General features: G+C 39.8%; 3 protein-coding genes across 3 annotated transcripts in view; 2 read left to right on the top strand and 1 right to left on the bottom strand.

Moving 5' to 3' along the window:
* The window catches only part of LOC134744649 (uncharacterized), a 31,548-nt gene extending 29,877 nt beyond the window's left edge, over positions 1-1,671 (bottom strand). The window contains exons 1-2 of the mRNA XM_063678546.1: positions 1,518-1,671; positions 594-939 (exon numbers count right to left, since the gene is read on the bottom strand). Coding sequence (XP_063534616.1) covers positions 594-664 — 71 coding nt within the window. The 5' untranslated portion in view covers positions 665-939; positions 1,518-1,671. The remainder of the gene's footprint in view (positions 1-593; positions 940-1,517) is intronic.
* An 8,866-nt stretch (positions 1,672-10,537) lies between these two features.
* LOC134744760 (HIG1 domain family member 2A, mitochondrial) lies at positions 10,538-12,089 on the top strand. Its single transcript, XM_063678676.1, has 2 exons — positions 10,538-10,823; positions 11,576-12,089. The coding sequence occupies exons 1-2, from the start codon at positions 10,691-10,693 to the stop codon at positions 11,731-11,733; spliced, it is 291 nt and encodes a 96-aa protein (XP_063534746.1). The 5' UTR covers positions 10,538-10,690; the 3' UTR covers positions 11,734-12,089.
* A 3,475-nt stretch (positions 12,090-15,564) lies between these two features.
* On the top strand, positions 15,565-22,988 carry LOC134744980 (cyclin-dependent kinase 8). Its single transcript, XM_063678933.1, has 8 exons — positions 15,565-16,067; positions 16,730-16,981; positions 17,145-17,334; positions 17,984-18,197; positions 19,524-19,692; positions 20,508-20,627; positions 20,994-21,057; positions 22,264-22,988. Exons 1-8 carry the CDS (start codon positions 15,822-15,824, stop codon positions 22,383-22,385), a joined length of 1,377 nt encoding a protein of 458 aa, XP_063535003.1. The 5' UTR covers positions 15,565-15,821; the 3' UTR covers positions 22,386-22,988.
* The last annotated feature ends 1,085 nt before the right edge of the window (positions 22,989-24,073 follow it).

The raw sequence follows: 24,073 nt of genomic DNA, 5'->3' as shown, positions 1-24,073 counted from the left end.
GTCAACACATCAAAAATACCCAATTTAAAATTTGTTATACTAGTCTGGCAATTTATTTCAAAAATCATAATCATAATCATTTGTTTCTTAAATGCACACAAAACATTACTCAGAAACAATAAGACCTAAACTAAAAAATTATTAATAATATAAATTCATTTTGCTTGTATTTAGGTAAGTAGGTAGGGAGATATGTACCAACCCATAGATACCCTAGCTCACAGTTGTACTATAATTAAGCAGATAATTTGGTTATTTACATTTTTTGTTTGTGCACTACGGTACTTACTTACTTACTGCTGTGGCGCATTGACTTGAAGTGGATCTTGGCCTCCAACACCAAAGACCCCTATGCTACTCTGTCCAAAGCCGTCCAGTCGACGGCGCCGAGTTCGCTAAGGTCTTCTGCACTTCGTCTCTCCAGCAGTACCTAGGGTGTCCAGACAGTCTTCGGCCACTTGGTACTCCAGAGTACGCCCACGCACACTACGTGCACTACAGTACTGATTACAGCAAAATTTTCGCCGTAATTAGTATAAGTGTGAACATGAACTAGGGTAACAACACATAAAAGCATAAAATAAATGACTCACCTAGTAGGTTTCATCTTCATCCAGGCAGGCAGGTTGAATCCATCCTTAATCTCAGCATCACTGGATGCCATTTTTACTTTTTGTATGTAACTTCTTTCACAAAATAATAGAGCAAATAACAAATAATTAGCCAAAAAAAATTAAATATTCAAGACACCTGTTGACTTGGTGTGAATAAGACTGAAAAAATATTATCTTGAGCAGAAATGATAAGGCAGACTCACTTATCAGTGTTGGATAGAAACATATTGGGGACACTTGAAAAGATAATAAATTGCAATATTGAATGTTACGTTTAGGATATTTGGGTTTCAGATGATTTCAAACCCTGATTCGCAGAAGTCATCTGGAAAGAAAGTGTAATATTGAAATTTAGGTACACAGACTTAGTTACTTATAATAACACCAAAAACGCACATTATTTGCTAGGTACTCCAATTACTAAAGGACCAAATGTTTTTCGTACAGTTCCAAAAACAATAGAGGTTTTTCATTACTACATCGATTCAAGGTGGGCTTAAATAATAAATCACATCTCGACAATAAAATAATGTGGATGCATCATTTTATTTGCATAGGTTATAAATGTTATAATCTGCACAACTGCAATGCAAAAATATATATCGTACTTCGTTTCGTAGCCACTTAACGTAAATTAGCTGTGTATGTGTGTATTTATGTAAGCTCAATTGCTAGACATGGACAATAGGGCATTTCAATATTGTATGCCGTAGCTATGCAGTCTAAAAGATGCATAACGAATAATATAATTTGGTTTTTAGATGAGGAAAGTTAACCTATTAACATGTTTAACGATATCTAAAACCCTATTACGACGGTAGCTAATCAAAAGTTTCAACGATCACAAAGATTTGATCATTACCGCTTATAATGGTGAGACTGATAGAATGAAATTGTACTTACACTTTTTAAATAAGAATTTTTAGCACAAATATGGAACATTTTTAAAGTTATTATAATTAAACCAAATAAAGGAAACGAGTACAAAAGCTTAGTCAATCGAACACACACTACACACTACACAGCGTTAGTGAAGCGTTCTTGACATGAGCCGTCAAATAAAATAAATGCCATGCCCTCGCCATGCCATTGCCATTCATATTGTCCAATCCGATCAATCCAATATTAGACTTCCTTGTTTCTATTAGTCAGTCGTTGTTAACAAAAGATCGAAATCTGTCGAAATCCATAGACATAATAGTAGTTATCACATTGTCAGATGTAAAAAGATTTTTTTTATTATGAGCAAAATGACTATAGTCTGTCAAGCCATTTCCGTCATTAGAAAAAAGCGGTAAATTTAAAAAAATGTAGGCGCGAAGGGTATTCGCCCATAGATGGATACAGTCTAAGGAAAAAACGTGCCTCTAAAATTCAAAAAAATTTGATTCTCGTTCATAGGGCGCTACTAGTTTTGGTCTACAGTCGTATAGATGGCGTTGACGGTTTCGTTTGTTATTTAACAATTTTAACGCATATCAGTGAAAGAACATGGGTCAAAATCATAAAAATAATTAATGCAAATAAAAAAAATCATTTATCTATATTTAAATACATTCTATCGTATTTTTATAAATCTTCATTTTTAGTTTTAAAGTGTGTCGACAGATGGCAGTGAATTTACTGGGGTTACAAAATTTACTATGACAGTACCGCTCTATGCCCTATACGAAATCTGAATTTTGCGCCTTTTGCTACTGACACTTGTTTGACCGGCTATATTTTATTTTACATTCAATAACATTTTATTTGTTTTGCCCACTCAGTTGTTTCTGTTTAGTCTAAAGCCCGCTACTACTACGCGGCGCGAAGCCGCGAACGCGAGTGTGGACTCGATTTCGCTGATTAGCGAACTAGACTCCACACTCGCATTCGCGGCTTCGCGCCGTGATTTGCGCATGAGTGTGGAGGGCCCTTAATCCAAACTAAAACACCCCCGCCACAAGAAAGGGCATTGCATTAGTTTATGCACTGTGCTATGCAGCTGATGTTGTTTTGATTTGACCATAGGGGCCTTTGATAAGGGTCCTCCACACTCGTGCGCGAATCGCGGCGCGTAGTCTGGAGCGAGCTATACACATTCACGTGCGAGCCACGAGACGAGCCGCGAGTCGAGCTAAAGGCGTAACATACCGTCGCACCGCACCAAGGTCATTGTGCGACGCATCCATAAGTAAGAGCGAGAAAGCGATATCTCTTTCTCGCTCTTACTTATGAGTGCATCGCACAATGACCTTGGTGCGGTGCGATGGCGTGGTACCATAAGAGCCGCGAATGTAAACGGCTAAGGCCCCATCGCACGAGAGCTTAAAAAGCGTTGCGTGCGTGACGCACCCATAAGTAAGAGCGAGAAAGAGATATCGCTTTCTCGCTCTTACTTATGGTTGCGTCACACACGCAACGCTTTTTAACATGGAGACTTTATAAAGGAGCCAAATCTCTATGTATGAAAAGTGTCCATCAAAAAACAGTAATTAGGCGGCGCCACCATACACCGAAATACTACCAAAAACAACTTACGTAATTTGGTCGGGGTATTTGTAGCACCTGAGCGGACGCGAATTTTTTTGCTCCTACGCTTTTAATTCCAAACAAATACTAAAATACCGTTGTGCGCGTCTATTAGTGAAAAATAATAGTTGAATAACTTTAATCCGTGTTCTGTGCAACAAATCGGACATAAAATCACCAGTTATTTGTGTTTTAAAGCTATAACTAGACTAGCAATTATTTGTGTACCCACGCCGGACTCAACCAAAATCAACATGCCGCCTGTAACAATCGGCAACTCCGCCGTAAAGACTTGCGCAGGCTGTCAGCTAGCAATTAAAGCTAGACTATTTTTATGTTGTACGAACTCGAAGTGCAAAAAAATCTACGATTTGGACTGTGCCGGTTTCAGTGAAAAACAAGTAAAGCAAATGGATATTAGCAAACGAGCTGAGTGGAAGTGCCCGGAATGCCAAAATAAGCAACCTAAAGTCGGCAATACAAATACACCAGTACGATGTAATCACTCGTCACCTCCAGATGGACCCACCCCGCTGCAGACACCACAGGACCAGGACAACCCAAACATACCCGAGAGCTGCGAAGCGCCCACTAATGACTTCGAAAAGTTAAAAAGTGATTTGTCTGTAACGTTTCAAGCTATGATCGACAAGTGTTTAGAAAAGCTTTATAAAAAAATCGACTCACTTTCACACACTTTCTCCGATTTGAGTACGCGTATGGACTCCGTGGAGGAGCGAGTCTCTGCTGTGGAATCAACCCTCAATCAGAAGTCCCACGATGAACCGAATGCACTAGTGGACACCATAGAACAGCTCAAAGTACAACTAGACCGCCGCGACCAAGAGCTTCTGCTAAATGACCTAGAAATATCGGGAATACCGGAAAATAGCGGTGAGGACACCGTTAACCTAGTGACACTCGTCGGCAGTAAACTTGGGGTTACAATACAACAACAAGATATTGTGAGCGCGACGAGAGTAGGTGCACGGCGTGACAACGGCGATAACGTGCGACCGCGAGCGCTGGCGCTGCGCCTGGTGCGACGAGAGCTGCGCGAGCGGACGCTGAGGGCGGCGCGCGAGCGGCGCGGCGCTAACACCAAGGGGTTCCAGCTACCCGGAGCAGATAACGAGCAAACCTGTCAATTCTACATTAATGAGCGACTTACAAAGGCAAACAGAACGTTACTATTTCTGGCCCGCCAGGAATCTAGACGTCTAGAGTGGCGTCACCCGTGGACACGAGATGGTGCCATTTATGTGCAGAGCAGCCAAAAAGACCCCCCCCGCCGCATCCGCACGGAAGCTGAACTGCACCAGGTTTTTGGTTCGGAGCCCTCTGGGAGTGTTTAATGTGTTTAATTTTGTATATTATTATAACAATAACAATAGCATACTCAAACGATAATTATTATAACGACTATAGTCTGCTATATGTTTACCATTTTAAATTAAGTGCTAAGAGTACTAAAATAGTTACGCATGTATTTTGTAAACCTAAGTTTATTTTTATGGCAGCCTATGTATTATTGTTGTGGACGACATATTATCTATATAACACTATCTATACATTGTACTGCACTAGCATGCTTATCGAAACGTATATTTACTTTAAAATAATTATGGCATGGTATACTTATTTTTGTTTTATTTATTCACTTATATCCTATTTAAAATACGTTATGGACCCGGCAGCGCATAAAAGGTTACTACGCGATATTTGTCATTTCTCAAGTAAACACAACCGGTTTTTACTGTTTAATCGCATTAGTAGTAAGGATACATACACGAATACGGCATGCAGGTGTGCGCCCATATACTCGTTTTGTCTTGACATTTATGACTGGCGACATGCCTCACACTTAAGACTGTACCAACTTCACTGTAAATATTGTGAAATTTTATTCTCTTTTGTATTACAGTTTATTACAAATAAAAAACTGACCCTTGGGCTCTTAAACCCTGGTTCACTCGGTACGCGACATAATGAGTTTCTTGTTGCCATGGCACGCTATGATGTAGATATAATGGCCATATGCGAGACCTGGTTGAGAGCCGGGCAAGAGGCCCGCGCTCCAGCGCCGCCGGGGTACCGGCTGCGGCACGTGCCGCGCGACGCCGCGAGCGAGCGCGCGCGCGGCGGCGGAGTCGGCATGTACCTGCGGCGCGGCATCACCGCGCGACGGCTGCAGCACCCCGAAGCGCCATTAGTTGAGCAGATGTGGCTTAGCCTCAATATCAGTGGTCTCAGACTAGCTGTAGGTACTGCGTATCGACCTCCCTGGTTTGACGTTGACACATTTCTGGATGCACTTACTGATTCCTTAACCACTTTTGCCATGTTCGATTACATCATTTTATTAGGCGATTTTAATATTAATGTTTTGAATAAACAGGAGTCCAATACCAAGAAGCTAATCAATTTTTTTAATTGTATGCAGTTATCGCAGTACGTAACCCAGCCGACGCACTTTACAGAACGCAGTGAAACTCTCATTGATGTTATCTGCTGCAACAAATCGGTGTCTAATGTGTCCGTAAATCACATCCCCGACCTCAGCAGTCATGCTTTTATTACCTGTCAACTAAATATTAAAAAAGTTAAACCGCCGTCGAAAATGTTTTTATATAGGCCTATTAAAAATATTAACATGAGCGATTTTAATAATACTATAAATATTGTTAACTGGGAGGAAATAGTGAAGGGCAGCGTCGATGAAATGGTAGCTCAGTTTAATTACTGTTTGATAAATATTTTTGATACCTACGCGCCCTTAAAAAAAGCATACATTAAAGAAAACAGTCATCCTTGGATCACTTCAAATATTAGGGAGATGATGCGCCTACGGGACCAGGCTCACACGAAATATCGCCGTACTAAATTGGATAGCCACAAAAGTTACTACAAAGATCTGAAAAGCCTAGTAAATGTTTCACTCCATTATGAACAATCTGCGTATTTCCAGCATCATATAAATAAAAATCTTAATAATCCCAGCAAACTCTGGAAAAATATCAAACATAATCTAGTTAATTTCAAACCACAACACTCAGAATTACCGACCCATCTCAATGATCCTAATTGTATCAATTCGCATTTTCTAAGTATACCTGGCAATAATAACATTGACTTATCATACATAATCTCCCTTGAGTCTAATCGCCATGGCCCTTCTGTATTCAACTTAAAGCCTGTAAATGAAACAACGGTTGCCAAAATTATCAAATCAATATCGACAAACGCTACTGGGGTAGATGGTATATCTCTGGACATGGTGATTCTGACCCTTCCAAGAACTTTATCGGTAATCACAAACATCGTAAACAAATCTATAGAATCTAAGGTCTTTCCGGAACTGTGGAAAATTGCGTCAGTTAAGCCCATCCCTAAAACATCCCACCCATCCGATTACAAAGACCTAAGGCCAATAAGCATATTACCACTCCTATCTAAAGTACTCGAGAAGGCCGTATGCATGCAGTTAACCGAATTTCTTGAGAGTAACAAGATACTACCAGAAAGGCAATCTGGCTTCAGAAAAGGACACAGCACCTCCACAGCCCTGTTGGATGTAGTTGATGAAATCCTAACTGCACAAGATGAAGGCAAGGGATCAGTATTAGCACTTTTAGATTTTTCTCGAGCGTTTGATAGTATTAACACGTCCATTCTTCTATCTAAATTAGCTTATTATGGTTTTAGCAATAGTTCAATAAGCTGGTTTGCGAGCTATCTAACTAATCGATCACAATTTGTTGAAGTACGCGGCGCTGACGGTTCTAACGTATCGTCGGAACTACTCCCAGTGTCTAGGGGAGTTCCTCAAGGCTCTATTTTAGGCCCCGTGTTATACAGCCTCTACAGCGCAGACATTGGAAAGAACATACGTCATTGCAAATTCCATGTATACGCCGATGATATTCAGATTTACATATCTTTTAAACCAGAAGATACACAAATGGCTGTTGATAGACTGAACGAAGACTTGCACCGTATTGCTATTTGGTCAAAAATGAATAGTTTAGTACTCAATCCTACAAAATCTAAGTATCTGGTGTTAGGTTCAAAAAAACAACTAAACCGAATCAATACTTTAAATCCGAGCGTAAACATTACAGGTCAAAATGTGGACATGGTGGCAGAAGCCCGTAACCTAGGAATCCTTATGGATAGTTCCTTGCATTTCGAAAACCATATCATTGAAACGGTTAGAAATTGCTTCTATAGATTAACAGTTCTTTACAGGGTGCGAAACTATCTCAGTGTGGACATGCGCGTGAAATTATGTGACACTCTTATCCTATCCAAACTTAATTATGCGGTTACGGTATACGGGAACTGTTTACTGGCTCGCACCAAAAGAGTTATTCAACGACTGCAAAATGCCTGCGCACGCTTTTGCTTCCCGATACCACCTCGGTCGCACATAAGTCCATACCTGAGTACTAATAAACTCTTAAACATGAATAATCGACGCATTCTACATTTTGCTACGCTCCTCTTTGGTATCTGTAACAGTAAAAGGCCGGTGTACTTATTTGAGAAATTGACCATCTATCAACACATCAGACGTGGTCCCAGACTACTATGCCCAAGGCACAGAACCGCTGCATTCCGTGGCAGCTTTCGCTACGCTGCCACGAAGTGCTGGAATAATCTTCCGCCACCAATCCGACAGAGCAGTACTATAGGTTCCTTTAAATCAAGACTCAAAGCGTACCTAATGGACCAACAAAGTTTTGCTGCCTGAAGCTAAATATTAAAAAAATCCGGATCCCGTTATCGTCATTATTACCTATTCTGTTCTGTTCTTTAGTTATTCACAAGTTAAGTTATGTATATTTGTATATATATATATAAATTCGATGTATATATTTATGTTAGTAGTACTCTATGTTATTATATCACGTCGTCCACAACGTGTCCCGTCCCGAACTATGCTGTCCCGCACACTCCGCTGGCTCCACAGAAAACCAGCGCCGTTGACCACGCTAGTCGTGCCAGCTGCATTGCTGAGTGGAGACCATTTCAGCTTCACATCTCTATTTCTACTGTTTCGTTTATCTTTGTCTTGTATTTGCTATATATGTGTTGTATTGATGTGTTGTCTGAATAAATGATTTCTATTCTATTCTATTCTATATCATTATATGGTCCCAGAGCCTAACTAGCGCCACCGGAGAGATTAGGAACTATTATTTAAAGCTGAAAGCGGTCACTTTTGCAACAATTCTGCCATAACTGGCCATAAGAGATTGGCATCCTTTCTATACCATCCATACTTTTTAAGGTCTCGTGCATAGACATAGTATATTATACAAGTAGTTATAGACGCGCCACCGATCGACCGGGGGTAAGAGAAAGAAAGAATATTCATATAAAATTTGGGCAGCATAGGATTTTTTCTGTTTCACTTATAAATCACACTTAGCTTCTACAATGGATAAAATCATTTCTAAGCGACAGAAAATTTAGAGTACGTATCGCTGACAGTGTTTCTGACGAATTTGATGTCTGGAGCGGCGTCCCACAGGGATCGATCATCTCAACCACAATGTTCAGCATATTTGTTACCGACTTACAAACCACCATCGAATCCAACTTCAGCTTCTTTGCAGATGACGCTAAGCTGTTTGTAAACCCCATGATAGACCATAGTAAACTACAGTCAGATTTGAACCGAATTAGGGACTGGTGCCTAGACTGGCTTATAAACCTCAACGAATCTAAATGCACAGTCCTCCACATGCACAACAAAAACCCAAAGTTGCCATACACTTTAAACAGCGTAGCGTTAGCAGGAACCACGACCCAACAAGACCTGGGAGTCATAGTGTCTAATGATCTCAAGTGGGAACCCCATATTTCACGAATAGTAAAAAAGGCTAACTCTATAATCTACATAATTAGAAAAGCTTTTCGTATCCTCACCACCGAATAAACAATGCTAAAGATATATAAGACCTACATAAGACCAATTCTGGAATATGGCTTTCAGATATGGAATCCATACTTCAAAAAAGATATTGACATGATCGAGCGAGTGCAGCGTAGATTCACTAAAAATCCCGCACAACTAAAGTCACTTTCATACGAAGAAAGATTAGTCAAGCTGGGCCTGACAACACTGCAAAAAAGGCGTGAACGCGGCGACTTGATCGAAACGTTCAAAATATTACGACTGTCCAGAACTAAGCGATCTGTTCGCTCGAAACCCAAACACGCGCACAAGAGGACACAACCTTAAACTAATAACAACAAAGCACAAAACAAATATCGGCAAACACTTTATTGCAAACCGAGGAGTAAAGCTTGGAACAAATTACCCTCAGAAGTTGTGAACTCTGCAAGTCAATTTAAGTAATCAATTTAAAAATAGACTAGACAAACTATGCTAACTGTGCTAAGTGAACTATGATTTAGACGTACCAGCATCAGCTGCCTGTCTAAAATGAAATAATAATAATAATAAAATTTCGGTATTTCGCCATCGCTTCCTACCTATGATGCCACCCGGTCAGTGATAAGGACAAAGCATGGCACTATTTTCTCTTTCCTCTTATAGGAATCGCAATAAGACTATCTTTCTCTATCAAAGAGTGTCAGGCCACACAAACTTTAACGACCAATCATGTTTTCGCATTGCGTATTCCACACTAAATTCCATACTAAATTTTATGTCAAAAGTGTGACAATTTCATGTCGGACTATATATTCTGTCCCTCACCAGCGCACGCGTATAGCACATCAAAGATAGATATAACTCCGTAATAGATGGATACAGTCTAAGGAAAAAACGTGCCTCGAAAATCAAGAAAATTTGATTCTCGTTAAGAGGGCGCTACTAGTTTTTAAGTTTATTTATAATATAAGTTACTCTATGAGCACATTAAGCACATATAGAGATTGACGTCCTTTCTATACCATCCATAGTTGGGGGCATTGAGAGTATTGAGACTATATAAAGGAGCAAAATCTCTCTGTATGAAAAGTGTCCATAAAAAAAACAGTAATTAGGCGGCGCCACCATACACCAAAATAATACCAAAAACAATTTACGTAATTTGGTCGGGTTGCCTTCTATGGTACATGCATCATGTCATACTCATGTCCCAGAGCCTACCTAGCGCCACCTATTTACAGCTGAAAGCTGGTCACTTTTGCAATAGTTCTGCCATAATAAGAGATTGTCGTCCTTTCTATACCGTCCATAGTTGGGGGGAGGCTTGGATTTGACACTGACAGTTGTGAGTTGACAGTGACAGCATCCTAAAATGTCGTTTTCAACAGAAGGTACCACATTGTCGCTTGTTTTTCGTATAAAGGTACAAGCAATTTTCGTTCTTATGGTAAGCGACAATGTGGTACCTTTTTATTGAAAACGTCACCCTTACCCTTACGGACCTTATGTCACGACCATGTCTGTCATTTTATTTGTTGTTCTATTTTAGCATTATATTTTCAGACACAATATATACAAAAGCTTTACTGTGCAAGAAAAACAATACAATAATCAGAAATTTGCTTCATTTACACATTGTCTACTAGCAAATTTGTCTACAATGACGACTGAACCAGAGCCGACCGATTTGGATTGGGTGCAACTGCGCAAAGATATGGGAAAAGCGCATCATGCGGAAACGATGAAAGAAAAATTTTCAAGAAAATTTGAGGAAAATCCGTTCGTCCCTATAGGTATGTGTTAAAAAGTACTTATTAATCTGCTGCAATTTAAAGCTGATTTATTAGCAATAACTTATTTTTACAATTGGTAGGGTAGAAGAAACTGCTATCGTTTTTAAAGTAAACCATAAATTAATAGGATGCATATAATTACTTTTTGTGTTATTTATATAATGGGATTGGCCAGTCAAAGTATTTTACAGATGGCACCAGCATAGGTTTTAGGACTTTTAGGTATTGATGCTATGATAAAGTGTCAAATTGTTGTTTTTTTTTTAGGGTTCCGTACGCAAAGGGTAAAAACGGGACCATATTACTAAGACTCCGCTGGCCGTCCATCTGTCATCAGGCTGTATCTCATGAACTGTGATAACTAGACAGTTGAAATTTTCACAGATGATGTATTTCTGTTGCCGCACAACAAATACTGAAAACAAAATAAAATAAATATTTAATGGGGGCTCCCATACAACAAACCTGATTTTTTTGCCGTTTTTTGCGTAATGGTATGGAACCCTTCGTGCGCGAGTCCGACTCGCACTTGACCGGTTTTTATTTTTATTTTATTGCCTGGAAGCAAAATCTCATTAAACAAAACTAGAGATATGTAAAATCTATGCTGAAACCTTTGACAGAACCCTATTGATTATGTTATGATTATCCTCAGAAATATTTTGAACATAAGAAACTGTGCTGATTTTAGCCTATGTTGGCTATGTTTTATTCACTATTAATCACTGATGCTTTGTTTGAAAAAATTTCAGGCTGCTTAGCAACTGCCGGTGCATTATCATACGGGCTTTGGTCATTCAGGCAAGGCCGATCCAAGATGTCTCAGACCATGATGCGTCTCCGCATTGTAGCACAAGGATTCACTATTACGGCTCTCATCGCTGGAGTAATGTTGGCAGCGAAGAAATGATGATATTTTGTAAATTATACTCTTGTCAGTACAGCCACATGCAAATTATCTATGCTTCTAACACACAAAACTACCTTTAGTCTGCAAATAAATTACATAAAGATATGGGTACTTATGATACAAAACCAGATCTTGAAAAACATTTGTGTCCTCTCTGGCTCTGGCTAGAGAGTCATCCGAGTGACTGCAAAATTTGAGTGTTTGACTATTTGCATCAGACTGTACCAAAACAAACCAAAAATTGTATGCAAAATGTGCAGATGGCTGGTTGTCTGTAAATATTATTATGATTAGGTCTAATAGTTATTAAAGTACAATTTTATTTTACATAGTCTAATGTAGGAAACAACTGCATATTTTTGTAGTTTTATTTTTATCCATCGTCATTAGATAGTGTTTGTCTAAAGGCTCCGTCACACAGGCGCGTTTTGCGGGCGGGGCGTGAGCGGGGCGCGATGCGAGCGCCTCGCGCGCGCGATCTGCGCTTGGACGCAGCGCTCCGCCACCCGCTTTGATCGCCCCCGCGCAGTCAAACACAACACAGCGCGCGTTGCGAGCGGTCACTCGATTAGTGAACGTTGGACATTGGAAAGCATGATCATGGACGTTGAAAAGCTTTATGAGCGTTTTGTAGCCTGAAGCGGTATACTGCGCCAATACTACCGACTGCATTACTGCAGCAAATGTCAAAAACGATGTCGCTGTCCGAATTTTGGATATTTGCGTCAGTAATTCAGTCGGCAGTAATGTCGTGCTGCAAAACTGCTGCAGTAATGCTGCCCACTGCATTACTGCGGATAATTTAAAAAATGTTTTTTTTTCTATAAAATTACCTTTTTGACATTTCCTGCAGTAATGCGGTCAACTGCAGCAATAGTACTACGTACAGAAGGTTGGTTCTCTATTTAACAAAACCCCTGGTTAGAATAAGTAATAATTTATTCTGTGACTGAACTCTAAAAATGCTACTTAACTGCGCATTCGATAGATTCAAAGAAAGCTTTTAGATTAAAAAACAATTTTACAGTACATATGGTGTTACTTACTCGCACTAGTGCGTAAAGTGCACTTTTTGTGCATATGTCGAAAGTTTAAAGGGCCATATGTACTGTAAAACGTTGTTCGATACACGTGCGAAAAGGTAATTCTCAACTCGTGTCGCCATTTATCGCCACTCGTTTTGAATTTCCTCTTTTCCGCACTTGTATCGAAAATAACTATTAGGTAATAATTGCTTCTCTAGAGACTAGAGAGATCGGGGCGGGCGGGTTATGAGCGCGTTCCGCCGGGGTCCGCAGGGCACGACGCGCGACGCGAGCGTCGAGCGCGCCGCTCTCATCGCGCCCCGCTCACGCCCCGCCCGCAAAACGCGCCTGTGTGACGGAGCCTGACGAAAGGGGACGGACGGTGTAGTGTAGTCCCTATTTCCCTTTGCTATAGACTAAAAAGTCAAACGTAGGGGCGTTTGACGTTTTAAGATTTATTTTTCACCTCAGCAGCTCGAACAGGCCTACTTTCGTCACTCCCTGGAGTGAGGAAAGTGCGACTTTTCTCACTCCAGGGAGTGAAACAATGTAGCTTTTTAATTTAGTGAAGGCCATGAACTTCATACTTTTATTACATTTTTTTTATGGTATGGTATGGTATGGTATGGTATTGTATTGTATGATATGGTATCGTATCGTATGGTACATATTATAATACTTTTTTTTCTGTTTATTCTGTGTAATTCGAAATACGTTTTAACCTTTAATTTGTTATGAAATAAAACTATGAAAACGGATTATATCGCGTATATTGAATTTATAATACATCCCGACGTTTCGAACTCTTTACAGCGTTCGTGGTCAACGGGTGACTGAGGAAAAATTACAGTGCAAAAATACCCACATACTAAAATAATGAACAATCATAGACTACAAACTTTAAGGCTGGTTGTACATGCAAAATCGGTTCATAAGGCTAGTTATACACTATAATTATTTTTCAAGTAAAGATATATATATATATATATACGCGATAAAAACTATGCCGGCTCCAACCCTACACCACGGACCCGAGAAGATTTAATTCCCTCCTAAATTGTAGGAGGGTATCCCAATATGGGACCGGCAACAAACTCGGCGGGACACATCTTTTCAAATCATCTTTAATTTGTTCTCACTACTGAGGTGAAAAATTATGTGTGCAAAGCGAGAGCAAAGTTATTTTACATCTCGTGTTTTGAGTCCCTCGCTACGCTCAAGATTCTACCTTAGAATCACTCGCTTCGCTCGTGATTCAATTATAGAATCTTTCGCTTTCTCGGGACTCAAAATAAACACTCGCAAGAAAAAACAACTTTCCTCTTTTGTTGCACAAATAACTATTATAGGCCAGGAAATGAATGCCCAAAGAAAGTTATAGAGGGAAATGCTTGGAACACAATTTTTGACTTCGTAGCTTTGTTTGGACTAGTTAGGAGCAATATACTATTATACTCTTTGGTTAGGAGGTGAATATATCAAAAGTCCCCGGCCGTAACCCTGATGCTGGGGGGGAGAGTGGGGTTGGAAGGTTCCATTTTTCGGTTTTTCTATTATATCTCAGAAACTATGCGTCTAAGCGACATGGCCACTTATACAAAATGAAAAGTGATTTAATTTGTTACAAGTTTTATTAAGTCAAGTTTTTATCTTATATATCTTGTTTCGTTTTTGAGATATCCGCTCTTGAAGGTTTATTTTATGCTCTCACTCTTATCTTGATTGTCTACATCAGTGAAGCTGCTAGGCCGGGTTTAGTATCGTTTTCGTATAAATCGGGGGTGCTGAATTCATTTATGGTACTAGCATACTGGTACTGATGATTTTTGTCTAACTATATTTGAACCGTATTCCGCTACTACCTACTACAGTTGGTCAAGCAAATCTTGCCAGTAGAAAAAGGCGCGAAATTTAAATTTTCTATGGGACGATAACGCTTCACGCCTACATTTTTTAAATTTGGCGCCTTTTTCTACTGACAAGATTTGCTTGACCAACTACATTAAGGTTGAGCAAAGCAATATACAAACAAACGGGATCAGCAAGAGGAAAGTCGAACGGAGTATTTCCTTTTCTAACAACATGCCAGGGTAAAGTATAACCTATACACTTTTATTATAGATTGTAATCTATCATGTGAAAGAAAGGGACAAACTTCGTTTAACTCCTCTCTCACTCGGCCCGTTTTTTCGCATAAGTGCACAGTCTTGATATAATCACGTAGTGGTTATATACTCTTTGGATAGAATAAAAGTTCTTTGGGAGTCGTACGATTATAAAAGTCGTAACACACCATTGCACCACACCAAGGTCATTGTGTGACGTATCCATAAGTAAGAGCGAGAAAGCGATATCTCTTTCTCGCTCTTACTTATGGGTGTCGCACAATGACCTTGGTGCGGTGCGATGGTGTGTTATGACTTTTAAGTGTTTACAGACGGCCGCGACCTTGGTGCAGTCAAAATATCTTTTTCTCGCTCTCACTTATAGCTGCGTCCTTAACGCACGTACAGCGGACCCCTTACACACGATCGAAACATCAACCGCACGCAATAAGGTCGCGGTCCGGTGCGACCGTCTGTAATAGCTTTAAGGGGCCCACTGACTATCAGTCCGCCGGACGATATCGGCCTGTCAGTTAGAACAAAAATTTGACAGTTCCGAACAACTGACAGGCCGATATCGTCCGGCGGACTGATAGTCAGTGGGCCCCTTTACACACTACCGCACCAGGGTCGCAAATCTCAGGCGATAATCCTGACGAGACGTTTGTAGAGCTACTAATATAACCTAAATATTTAATATATTTATGTAAAAAAAATAGAAACTAAGAGATGGATCGAAATGACAATTAATAATTCATGTAAAAGTACTTTCGTTCAATGAATTATTTAGACATAACACTGAGCCCAATTCTGTAAATGTTCAGTTTTATGTAATTTATGTTTGTGCCTATAATAATAAGAATATAGTGAAGTTCATTCTACAGAGTAAGTTTCAATAATACTAGTGTAAATAATAAACAAGCACCAAGCTTCTCAAGTACCTAAAGCAATTTACACAATGGGTGACAATTTTCAAAATAAAACAATGGCTTCGGTTATGATGGACTATGATTTTAAAGTAAAGACTCAAAACGAGCGGTCGAAAGTCGAGGATCTGTTTGACTTCGAAGGTTGCAAGGTTGGCAGAGGGACTTACGGGCACGTCTACAAGGCAAGGAGAAAAGACGGCTCGGATACAAAGGACTACGCGTTGAAGCAAATCGAAGGCACTGGATTGTCGATGTCGGCTTGTCGAGAGATCGCGGTGTGTACCTCTGTTTAGCTTACAACTCTCAAATTTATTGAATTTGGCCAGTATGCTACCTATTTCGCATAGTGTCTATTTCGTTCTTAGTTCTCAAAATTCTAATCAATTGAACAAAAGATTCCTTCACATGTTGAGGCAGCAAGTATTAGAGTTAGATCAAGCTAAGTTGGCAGCGGTTTTGACAGCCCAGACTGTGCAAGTGTTATTGAAACGTCACAATTTCATAGAAGTTTGACAATTTCATAGAAGTTTGACGTTTTAAATAACACTTGCACAGTCTGGGCTGTTAAAACCGCTGCCAACTTAGCTTGATCTAACTCTAGTTACAGGCCTTATAAAGTAATATTCGGGAAAATAGAGAGAGAGAGAGAGATTTTATTTAGACACTCATACCACCACCCACTCCACTGTCTAACAAACCAGAACCTCAGTATTTTTTTTTTGCATAATAATGGTTGGCTAAAGTTGTAAACCACAAGTTGTTCTTTGAATGGAGTTAACAGGGTTGTAACTTTAGTTACTGTCAGCTAAGTTAAATTGATTTCAAATGGAGCTAAGCGTCACGTTATGAATAGGTATTTTGTTGTTACACCCAGATAGAAACTCGGACTGATAAAGGATAAATACTATAATCATAACTCTTAACATATTCTTCACAGCTACTCCGGGAACTGAAGCATTCAAATGTGATAAACCTTATAAGAGTTTTCTTGTCACATACGGATCGAAAGGTGTGGCTGCTCTTTGACTATGCGGAGCATGATCTGTGGCACATCATCAAGTTTCATAGGGCTGCAAAGGCTAACAAAAAGTCAGTTATGGTTCCTAAGGGCATGGTCAAGAGTTTGCTGTATCAGATTTTGGATGGGATACATTATTTACATTCCAACTGGGTTTTACATAGAGACTTGGTAAGATTTGTTTTATTATTATAACCTAAGAAACCTGCAGTATTATAATATTTATAATATTATGCTACTGTAAAGAAGGTTAAAAATAATCTATTCACAAATTCACACTACTTGCAATAAAATTTTCTAAAATCTAAACCAATTTTTTTTTATTAATTTACAGAAACCAGCAAACATTCTAGTGATGGGTGAAGGCCCTGAGCGGGGCAGGGTAAAGATTGCTGACATGGGCTTCGCCCGACTGTTCAATGCACCATTGAAGCCCCTTGCTGACTTGGATCCAGTGGTGGTCACTTTCTGGTACAGGGCACCAGAACTCTTGCTAGGAGCACGACATTATACTAAAGCTATTGGTAAATTTTTTTGATGTTTAGTAGCATTACGGCCCGGCCACGACATCCCGGGAACGAACGATCCGATCGCTGTGTCTCACTCCAACCTATGGCCACCGCTCGCCGCTGCCACCGCCGCGCGATGTCGTGGCCGGGCTGTTACAGTAGCATTAAGGCTGGTCATATAGTCCGCCTTTTGTACTGTAAGGTTTTCTTTTGTGCAATAAAGATTAAATAAATAAATAAATAAATAAATATAGCACGAAAGACCAAGTTGCGGAGTAAACTACTACTCAAGTAGCGACCATGGGGGGAAGAGCGTTCTAAAAGTAGACCCACGATGCGTTGGGACGACGACATCAAAAGGACTGCGGGGAAGAAGTGGCTCCAAGTCGCACAGAACCGTGACGAGTGGCGTAAAATGAAGGAAGCCTACACCTGAAGGGAAGAAAAGGGCTAAAGAGAGAGAGAGCATTAGAGTACCTACCAAAGATTAGATATAAAAATTTAATTAACCTTTTTAATATTGTAATCTTGCGCGGCTGTGGCCGTCTTTGGAGTTAAGCGTAAATGGCTCAGTTTATTATTCCAGCTTTCAAGACTTTACACAGAGAGAAAGACACACTACACTTAATGTACTCTATAAAAAAGGTAAATTTTCGATTTTCAGATATTTGGGCCATAGGTTGCATCTTTGCTGAGCTACTTACGTCCGAGCCGATATTCCACTGCAGACAGGAAGACATAAAGACCAGCAACCCATACCATCATGACCAGCTGGACAGGATATTCAATGTCATGGGCTTTCCGCAGGAGAAGGACTGGGAGGACATCAGGAAGATGCCAGAGCATGCTACTCTAGTCAAAGATTTTAAAAGATCTAAGTAAGTGAAGTATAATCTGTATAATTCATCTCTTTTAATCTTTGAGTATGGCCCCCTCAATGGCTACCGATGGCAGTAGCCTAAATGTGGCACTTGGGGTAACAATATAAGTTATTTATCTATCATACGTTTTGAAATATATTTACAAGGTGAAGCTTTTGTTAGCATAACAGGAGAAAGAAAATATGACAGATCCAATGTCGGCCGCAAACTATAATTAAATTGTTAGAGTTCTTTACAGCAAAAGGAAAAATCAGAACCCTTATATTATTACTTTGATGTCCGTCTGTCCGTCCGTCCGTCAAAATAGAAAAAATCTAATTTCTAAGCTACGAAGCGGCCGTTTATGCCGCAAAAAAACGTAAATTTCGTCACTCTGAAGGTAATCAAAACTGATAGGGTACTTCCCGTTGACCTAGAACTGAAATATGGCAAGTAATATCGTCTTATACAAAAATACAGGTCTTAAGGGAAAAATGTTAAATTTGTACGGAACCCTCGGTGGGCGAGTCCGACTCGCACCTAGCCGGTTTTTTAACATTAGAAAGAAGTTAAGCGATTTTGACGTGTCTTTTTATTGAAAAACATTTTTGATAAATAAATCACAGCCATTGTAACTATTATAATATAAATCATATGGGGCATTTTCTATTAAAAGGGACCTTATTGTCGATGGCGCTTACGCCGCACAGCGCCGCGCGGCATTGTATTTATATAAAGCATGCAATAAAGGGTTAAGTAGGTAAGTTTAGGTTTAAGATAAAGTTAAGTTACATATCAACACAAACACAAAGGAGCCTCGTCTGCCAACAATCCACTGTGTGGTTTGGCAGAAGAAAATATGTATTTAGTTGTACGTAAGAGTTTTGAAAAAACGTTTAATTTTTTTATTGGAGCATCGTTAATAATGGCGTAAGCCGCGTAAGCGCCATCGACAATACGGTCCCTTTTTATAGAAAATACCACATATACGATCACTAGCGCCTCGCCCCGGCTCCGCACGGGTAAACCTTAATAAATTATATATTATATAAACCTTCCTCAGGAATCGCTCTATTGGTAAGTGAAAACCGCATGAAAATCCGTTTAGTAGTCTTCGAGTTTATCGCGAACACATAGACATACAGACAGACGCGACGGGACTTTGTTTTATAATATGTATAGATTTACAGTCTTTTGCTTTCATAAGTAATAGTTGCTGATTTTTAAAAAACGTTTTTCAATAAAAAGACATGTCAAGACTGTTTACCTTTTTCTAATGCTAAAAAAAACGAACTTATGTGCCCCTGGAAACGTGCTAAATAGAATCATTTATTCCTTTTGCAGTTACCAAAACTGTTCACTAGGAAAATATATGGATAGACACAAGATCAAGCCAGACAGTAAAGCATTCAGTCTATTGCAAAGGCTTCTGTTGATGGACCCAAATAGGAGAATAACGTCGGAAATAGCAATGCAAGATCCGTACTTTTCCGAAGATCCATTGCCCACTCAGGTAAGTCATTTGTTTATTACTTGCTAACACAATCCTTAATTAATTGGGTGTTATCCTTGTGGATATATTCTTTACTTTAATTTTTTGGTCGAATATGCATTGCGTCTCACTCTGTCACATGTTAGATTTACGCAGCGCCTTATGTAAGCGAACAACTCGCGAACGCGAAGCAAAGCGGCGCGTTCGCAACGAGAACGCCCACGTAGGACAGTTCTATAGGTCTCAATCAAAGGATTGTTTCACCCCGCGCCGTATTGCTTCGCTTCGCGTTCGCCTACGTAGTAGGTACGCTGCGTTAGAGTTAGCTCTATGCGTGTTTTTTTTTTAATTTTTGTAATCATAATTCATATCGTTTGAACACTGGAAAAAAATACTGTTGTAAATCTTCACATTATTTTATTAAAAAATATATAAAATTTAATGTTAAAAAATTTTGAGCTATTGAAACGCTCATAACTTTTAGCGCGAATTCGACAGTCCAACTGACGTTTGCTACTAATGACACTTATGTGAACTAATCTGTCGAACGCGTGACGTCACGTGACGTTTCGCGCGTTTCGCTCACTAGCTTTTCGCGGGCAAATTTTTGTACTTTTTATTTATTATTTTAAGCAATTAAATTATAATTTAATAACGGAAATGCATTTGTAACATGATATAACGGTAACAAACATCCGAATAAAAAATATTTCGTTCAAATACAAACTTCATGCATGAGGCTAATTGAACTTTGATTGTCATTTCGAACGCGATATGTATTTATGCTAGGTATAAAGTATATACTTTCAAATGATGACCATAAATAAATATTTCAGGATGTGTTTTCTGGATGCCCCATTCCCTATCCAAAGAGAGAGTTCTTGACTGATGATGACCAGGATGACAAGAGTGATTCTAAAGCGAGACAAAACCAACAACAGCAGCAACAAAATAATGTAAGTTTCAGTCCTTACCATTATTAGAAAAAAAAACATTAGATGTATTCAATACGAACTTTATTAGTCATAACATAACATAAGGTTTTTGTTTGGCGGGTCCATACAGAACGAGCCGCCGCTAGCGAAGAATTTGCATCGCGAAAAGCACAAATTTCTAAACAAATAAAATGGTCTTTTACAAGTCTATAAATTACACAAAATTATTGCTATTTAGACGCCTGTTAACTAGGGTATTCTCCTACTAGTCAAATCAGTTTCTTTTTTAGAACTGCCAAATTTTGTTTGCATATGGGCTACTGTTTAGTTTTACATTGATACATTGTCATATATGTGATTTAATTGAGTCATACGTTTTTATTACAGAATCAGGTGCAAGCCAATAACCATGACCACGGAGCCAGCAACGCAAAACGAATGAGAATGCCAGGTAATTTAATTTAAATTCATACTTAAAAATGTATGATTAAATACTGTTGCAGCCTGCTGTACCTGATAGTTTTTTCATCACACTTGCTAGCAAAAGGTGTTATTACACGTAGGCGATGCACGTATTTTCGTAGGCGAGGCGATGCGGTCCGTAAATCCTAAACTTCGACCTAAATTAGGCAGAAGTTTTATTTATTTCCCTTTTTCCTCTCAACTGTGATGAAAAACGAAATAAATGTCATATACAAAGAAAAAAAATACTAAGGCCTCCACTGCCCGGGGCTGGAATCGAACCAGCGTCCTCCGTATACGCGACAGATGCCTGAATCGCTTGGCCACCCGGGTTAGATGGCATGAGTCGAAATTTCCAAGTATAGGTATGACAATTTCCGAAGGCTTGTGGTGCCCCCTGGCTAGTGTGACTACGTGTACAAAAAATACACTAATTAAAATATTTTCATAAGAAAGTAATTTAATTTGTTCTTAGAGTAATGAAAAACAATGTATGCCACGGGCGGTACAGGAATTACGAACTCGCCTTCGGTTTCGGGCTTCAATTCACACCTCGTTTGTATATTCTTGTTTACCGCCCTTAATACACAATGTAGTAATTGAGTAATTGTCAATATCGACCAAGGAATAATGTGACGCTTAAAGTAGTTAAAATATAATATTATCCTTTAGCGCAGGTTTTTTTAAACTTTTTGCAGTCACGGACCACTTTGAAAATGTAAACAATCTCACGGACCCCTGATAAAAAATATGTTAGGAAAAGAATTAGGTCTCGTCAAGTTTAGGTACTATAAGATTTCCTAATAAGTATGTTTACAGTAACTGACCTACTAGGGACCCCTGATAAACATGCTACGGACCCCTAAGGACACTTTAGGAAACCCTGCTCTAGCGGCCCACCATACAAAAAAAAAATGGGCAATTACTCAAATTACTCAATTACTCATCCACTCACAAATGTCTAGGAAATTGTTAGTGACAGGTGTCAATTGGCAAGTTTGTGAAATAGGCGCCAGGTTTCTTTACAATGTCTTCCTCAATAGCCGGGTCCACACAGAGCGAGCCTACACGCGAGGTAATTACCTCGCACACTAGCCGTTTTGTGTGCGAGGTAATTGCTTCGCGCGTAGGCTCGCTCTGTGTGGACCCGGCTATTGAGGAAAGACTGTTGACTGTTGTAATTATTTGGTACCAGGTCCGAACCAAGGCAACAACACGGGCGGCGGCGCGCCGCAGGATTTCCACCAGCAGCAGATGATGTTCGGGCAGCAGCAGCAAGGCAACCAGCAGCAGGGCAACTTCCAGCAACGCTTCTAGAATATTCCACAAGCGTTCTATCACACGCTTATCTGAAGGCTTGTGGTTAGGTTCACCTACTAATTTTTAGGGTTCCGTTCCCAAAGGGTAAAAACGGGACCCTATTACTAAGACTCCGCTGTCCGTCCGTCCGTCTGTCTGTCTGTCTGTCCGTCTGTCCGTCTGTCACCAGGCTGTATCTTATGAACCGTTATAGCTAGACGGTTGAAATTTTCACCGATGATGTATTTTTGTTGCCGCCATAACAACAAATACTAAAAACAGCAAACGGATTTTTTGCCGTTTTTTGCGTAATGGTACGGAACCCTTCGTGCACGAGTCCGACTCGCACGTAGCCGGTTTTTATTTTGCTAAGCCTTGCTATTCAAGGCAATCAGCAGCAGGGCAACTTCCAGCAACGCTTCTAGACTTCTAGAATATTCCACTAGCAGATTATCACTGTAATCTGAAGGAGAAAGGCTTGCGGTACAGGATACGCCATAGATCGGATAGCGTTTCAGTGTCTACCGACGTGTGTGGGCACAATGGTTCCTACCATTAAAGCCGTAACAGACTACCGCACGTATCGATAGTGTGTAAGGTGGTCGCCGTACGTGCGTTAAGGACGCAGCTATAAGTTAGAGCGCGAAAGAGATATCTTGACCGCACCAAGGTCGCGGTGCGGTGCGGTAGTCTGTTACGGCTTGTACATAGATGTTAAAGGCCGTAACACACCATCGCACCGCACCAAGGTCATTGTGCGACGCACCCATAAGTAAGAGCGAGAAAGCGATATATCTTTATCGCCTTAAGACGACTTGTTCATTATGCTACATGGCAAACGTTTACAACCTCCAAGCCTGTACAAACGTCTACAAGCTCCAAGCCTGTACAAACGCTTGAATGCCATTTACACGCTTGCAAGTGTGTTATTGCATTTGGACAGGCAAACAAAGCTAACTGACTGACTGAAACCGACGGTCGATCGGCGATAAGCTCTTGCAATGCAAGCTGACGCAAGCCAAGCCAAACGCCCCCGATGCCCTGATTATGGATGCTTGTCGAGATTTGCCAAACGTCTATTACTTACAATTATACCTTATGAACTGTGGGTATCAACTAGTGGGAATTTGGTATCATTTTTGAATAAGGACGAGAAATTCACAATGCTGCAACTACAGCCTCTTGTGGTATGCCACCAAAAAATTACGATTTTAGCTCGATTTATTTTTCTTAAAAATCGTTAACCAAAAACGCCTGTGTAAATGAACCCTAATGAAGAACCAATGCAATGCAACAAGCAATGTACACACGGTGTAGTCTTAAGAAAAATCGTGCCCCTATGTATGAGGCCATATGTTTTGTGGTAGGTACCTGAATTGTCAAACTTAAACCACCATTTTTTCTTAGGCTTTACAAGTTTACACTTCTAGTTTACTTTCGGCATCCAGTTATACCTGTTAATTAAACAACCCTTTTAGTGCGGTTATAGGTATACTGGGTTCATAAACTGAAATAAAAACAGTAAATATTCCAACTGTCAAATAATATTCTGATTAAGACTGAGTAATAAATAAATGACGTGGATACAAATCATTAGATACATATTTTATTCTGGGAAGACCGTAATATCTTTATTTATTAAGAAAAAGTTGCGCTTTGATAAAGCATACCCAATAATTATTGCTAATTTTGGATGATTGATAAAT

Source organism: Cydia strobilella, chromosome 10, assembly GCF_947568885.1.
Source record: "Cydia strobilella chromosome 10, ilCydStro3.1, whole genome shotgun sequence".
NCBI classification, from domain to species: domain Eukaryota; kingdom Metazoa; phylum Arthropoda; class Insecta; order Lepidoptera; family Tortricidae; genus Cydia; species Cydia strobilella.
Note: the sequence above shows the minus strand (reverse complement) of the source record. Positions and strands in the feature narration are given on the sequence as shown.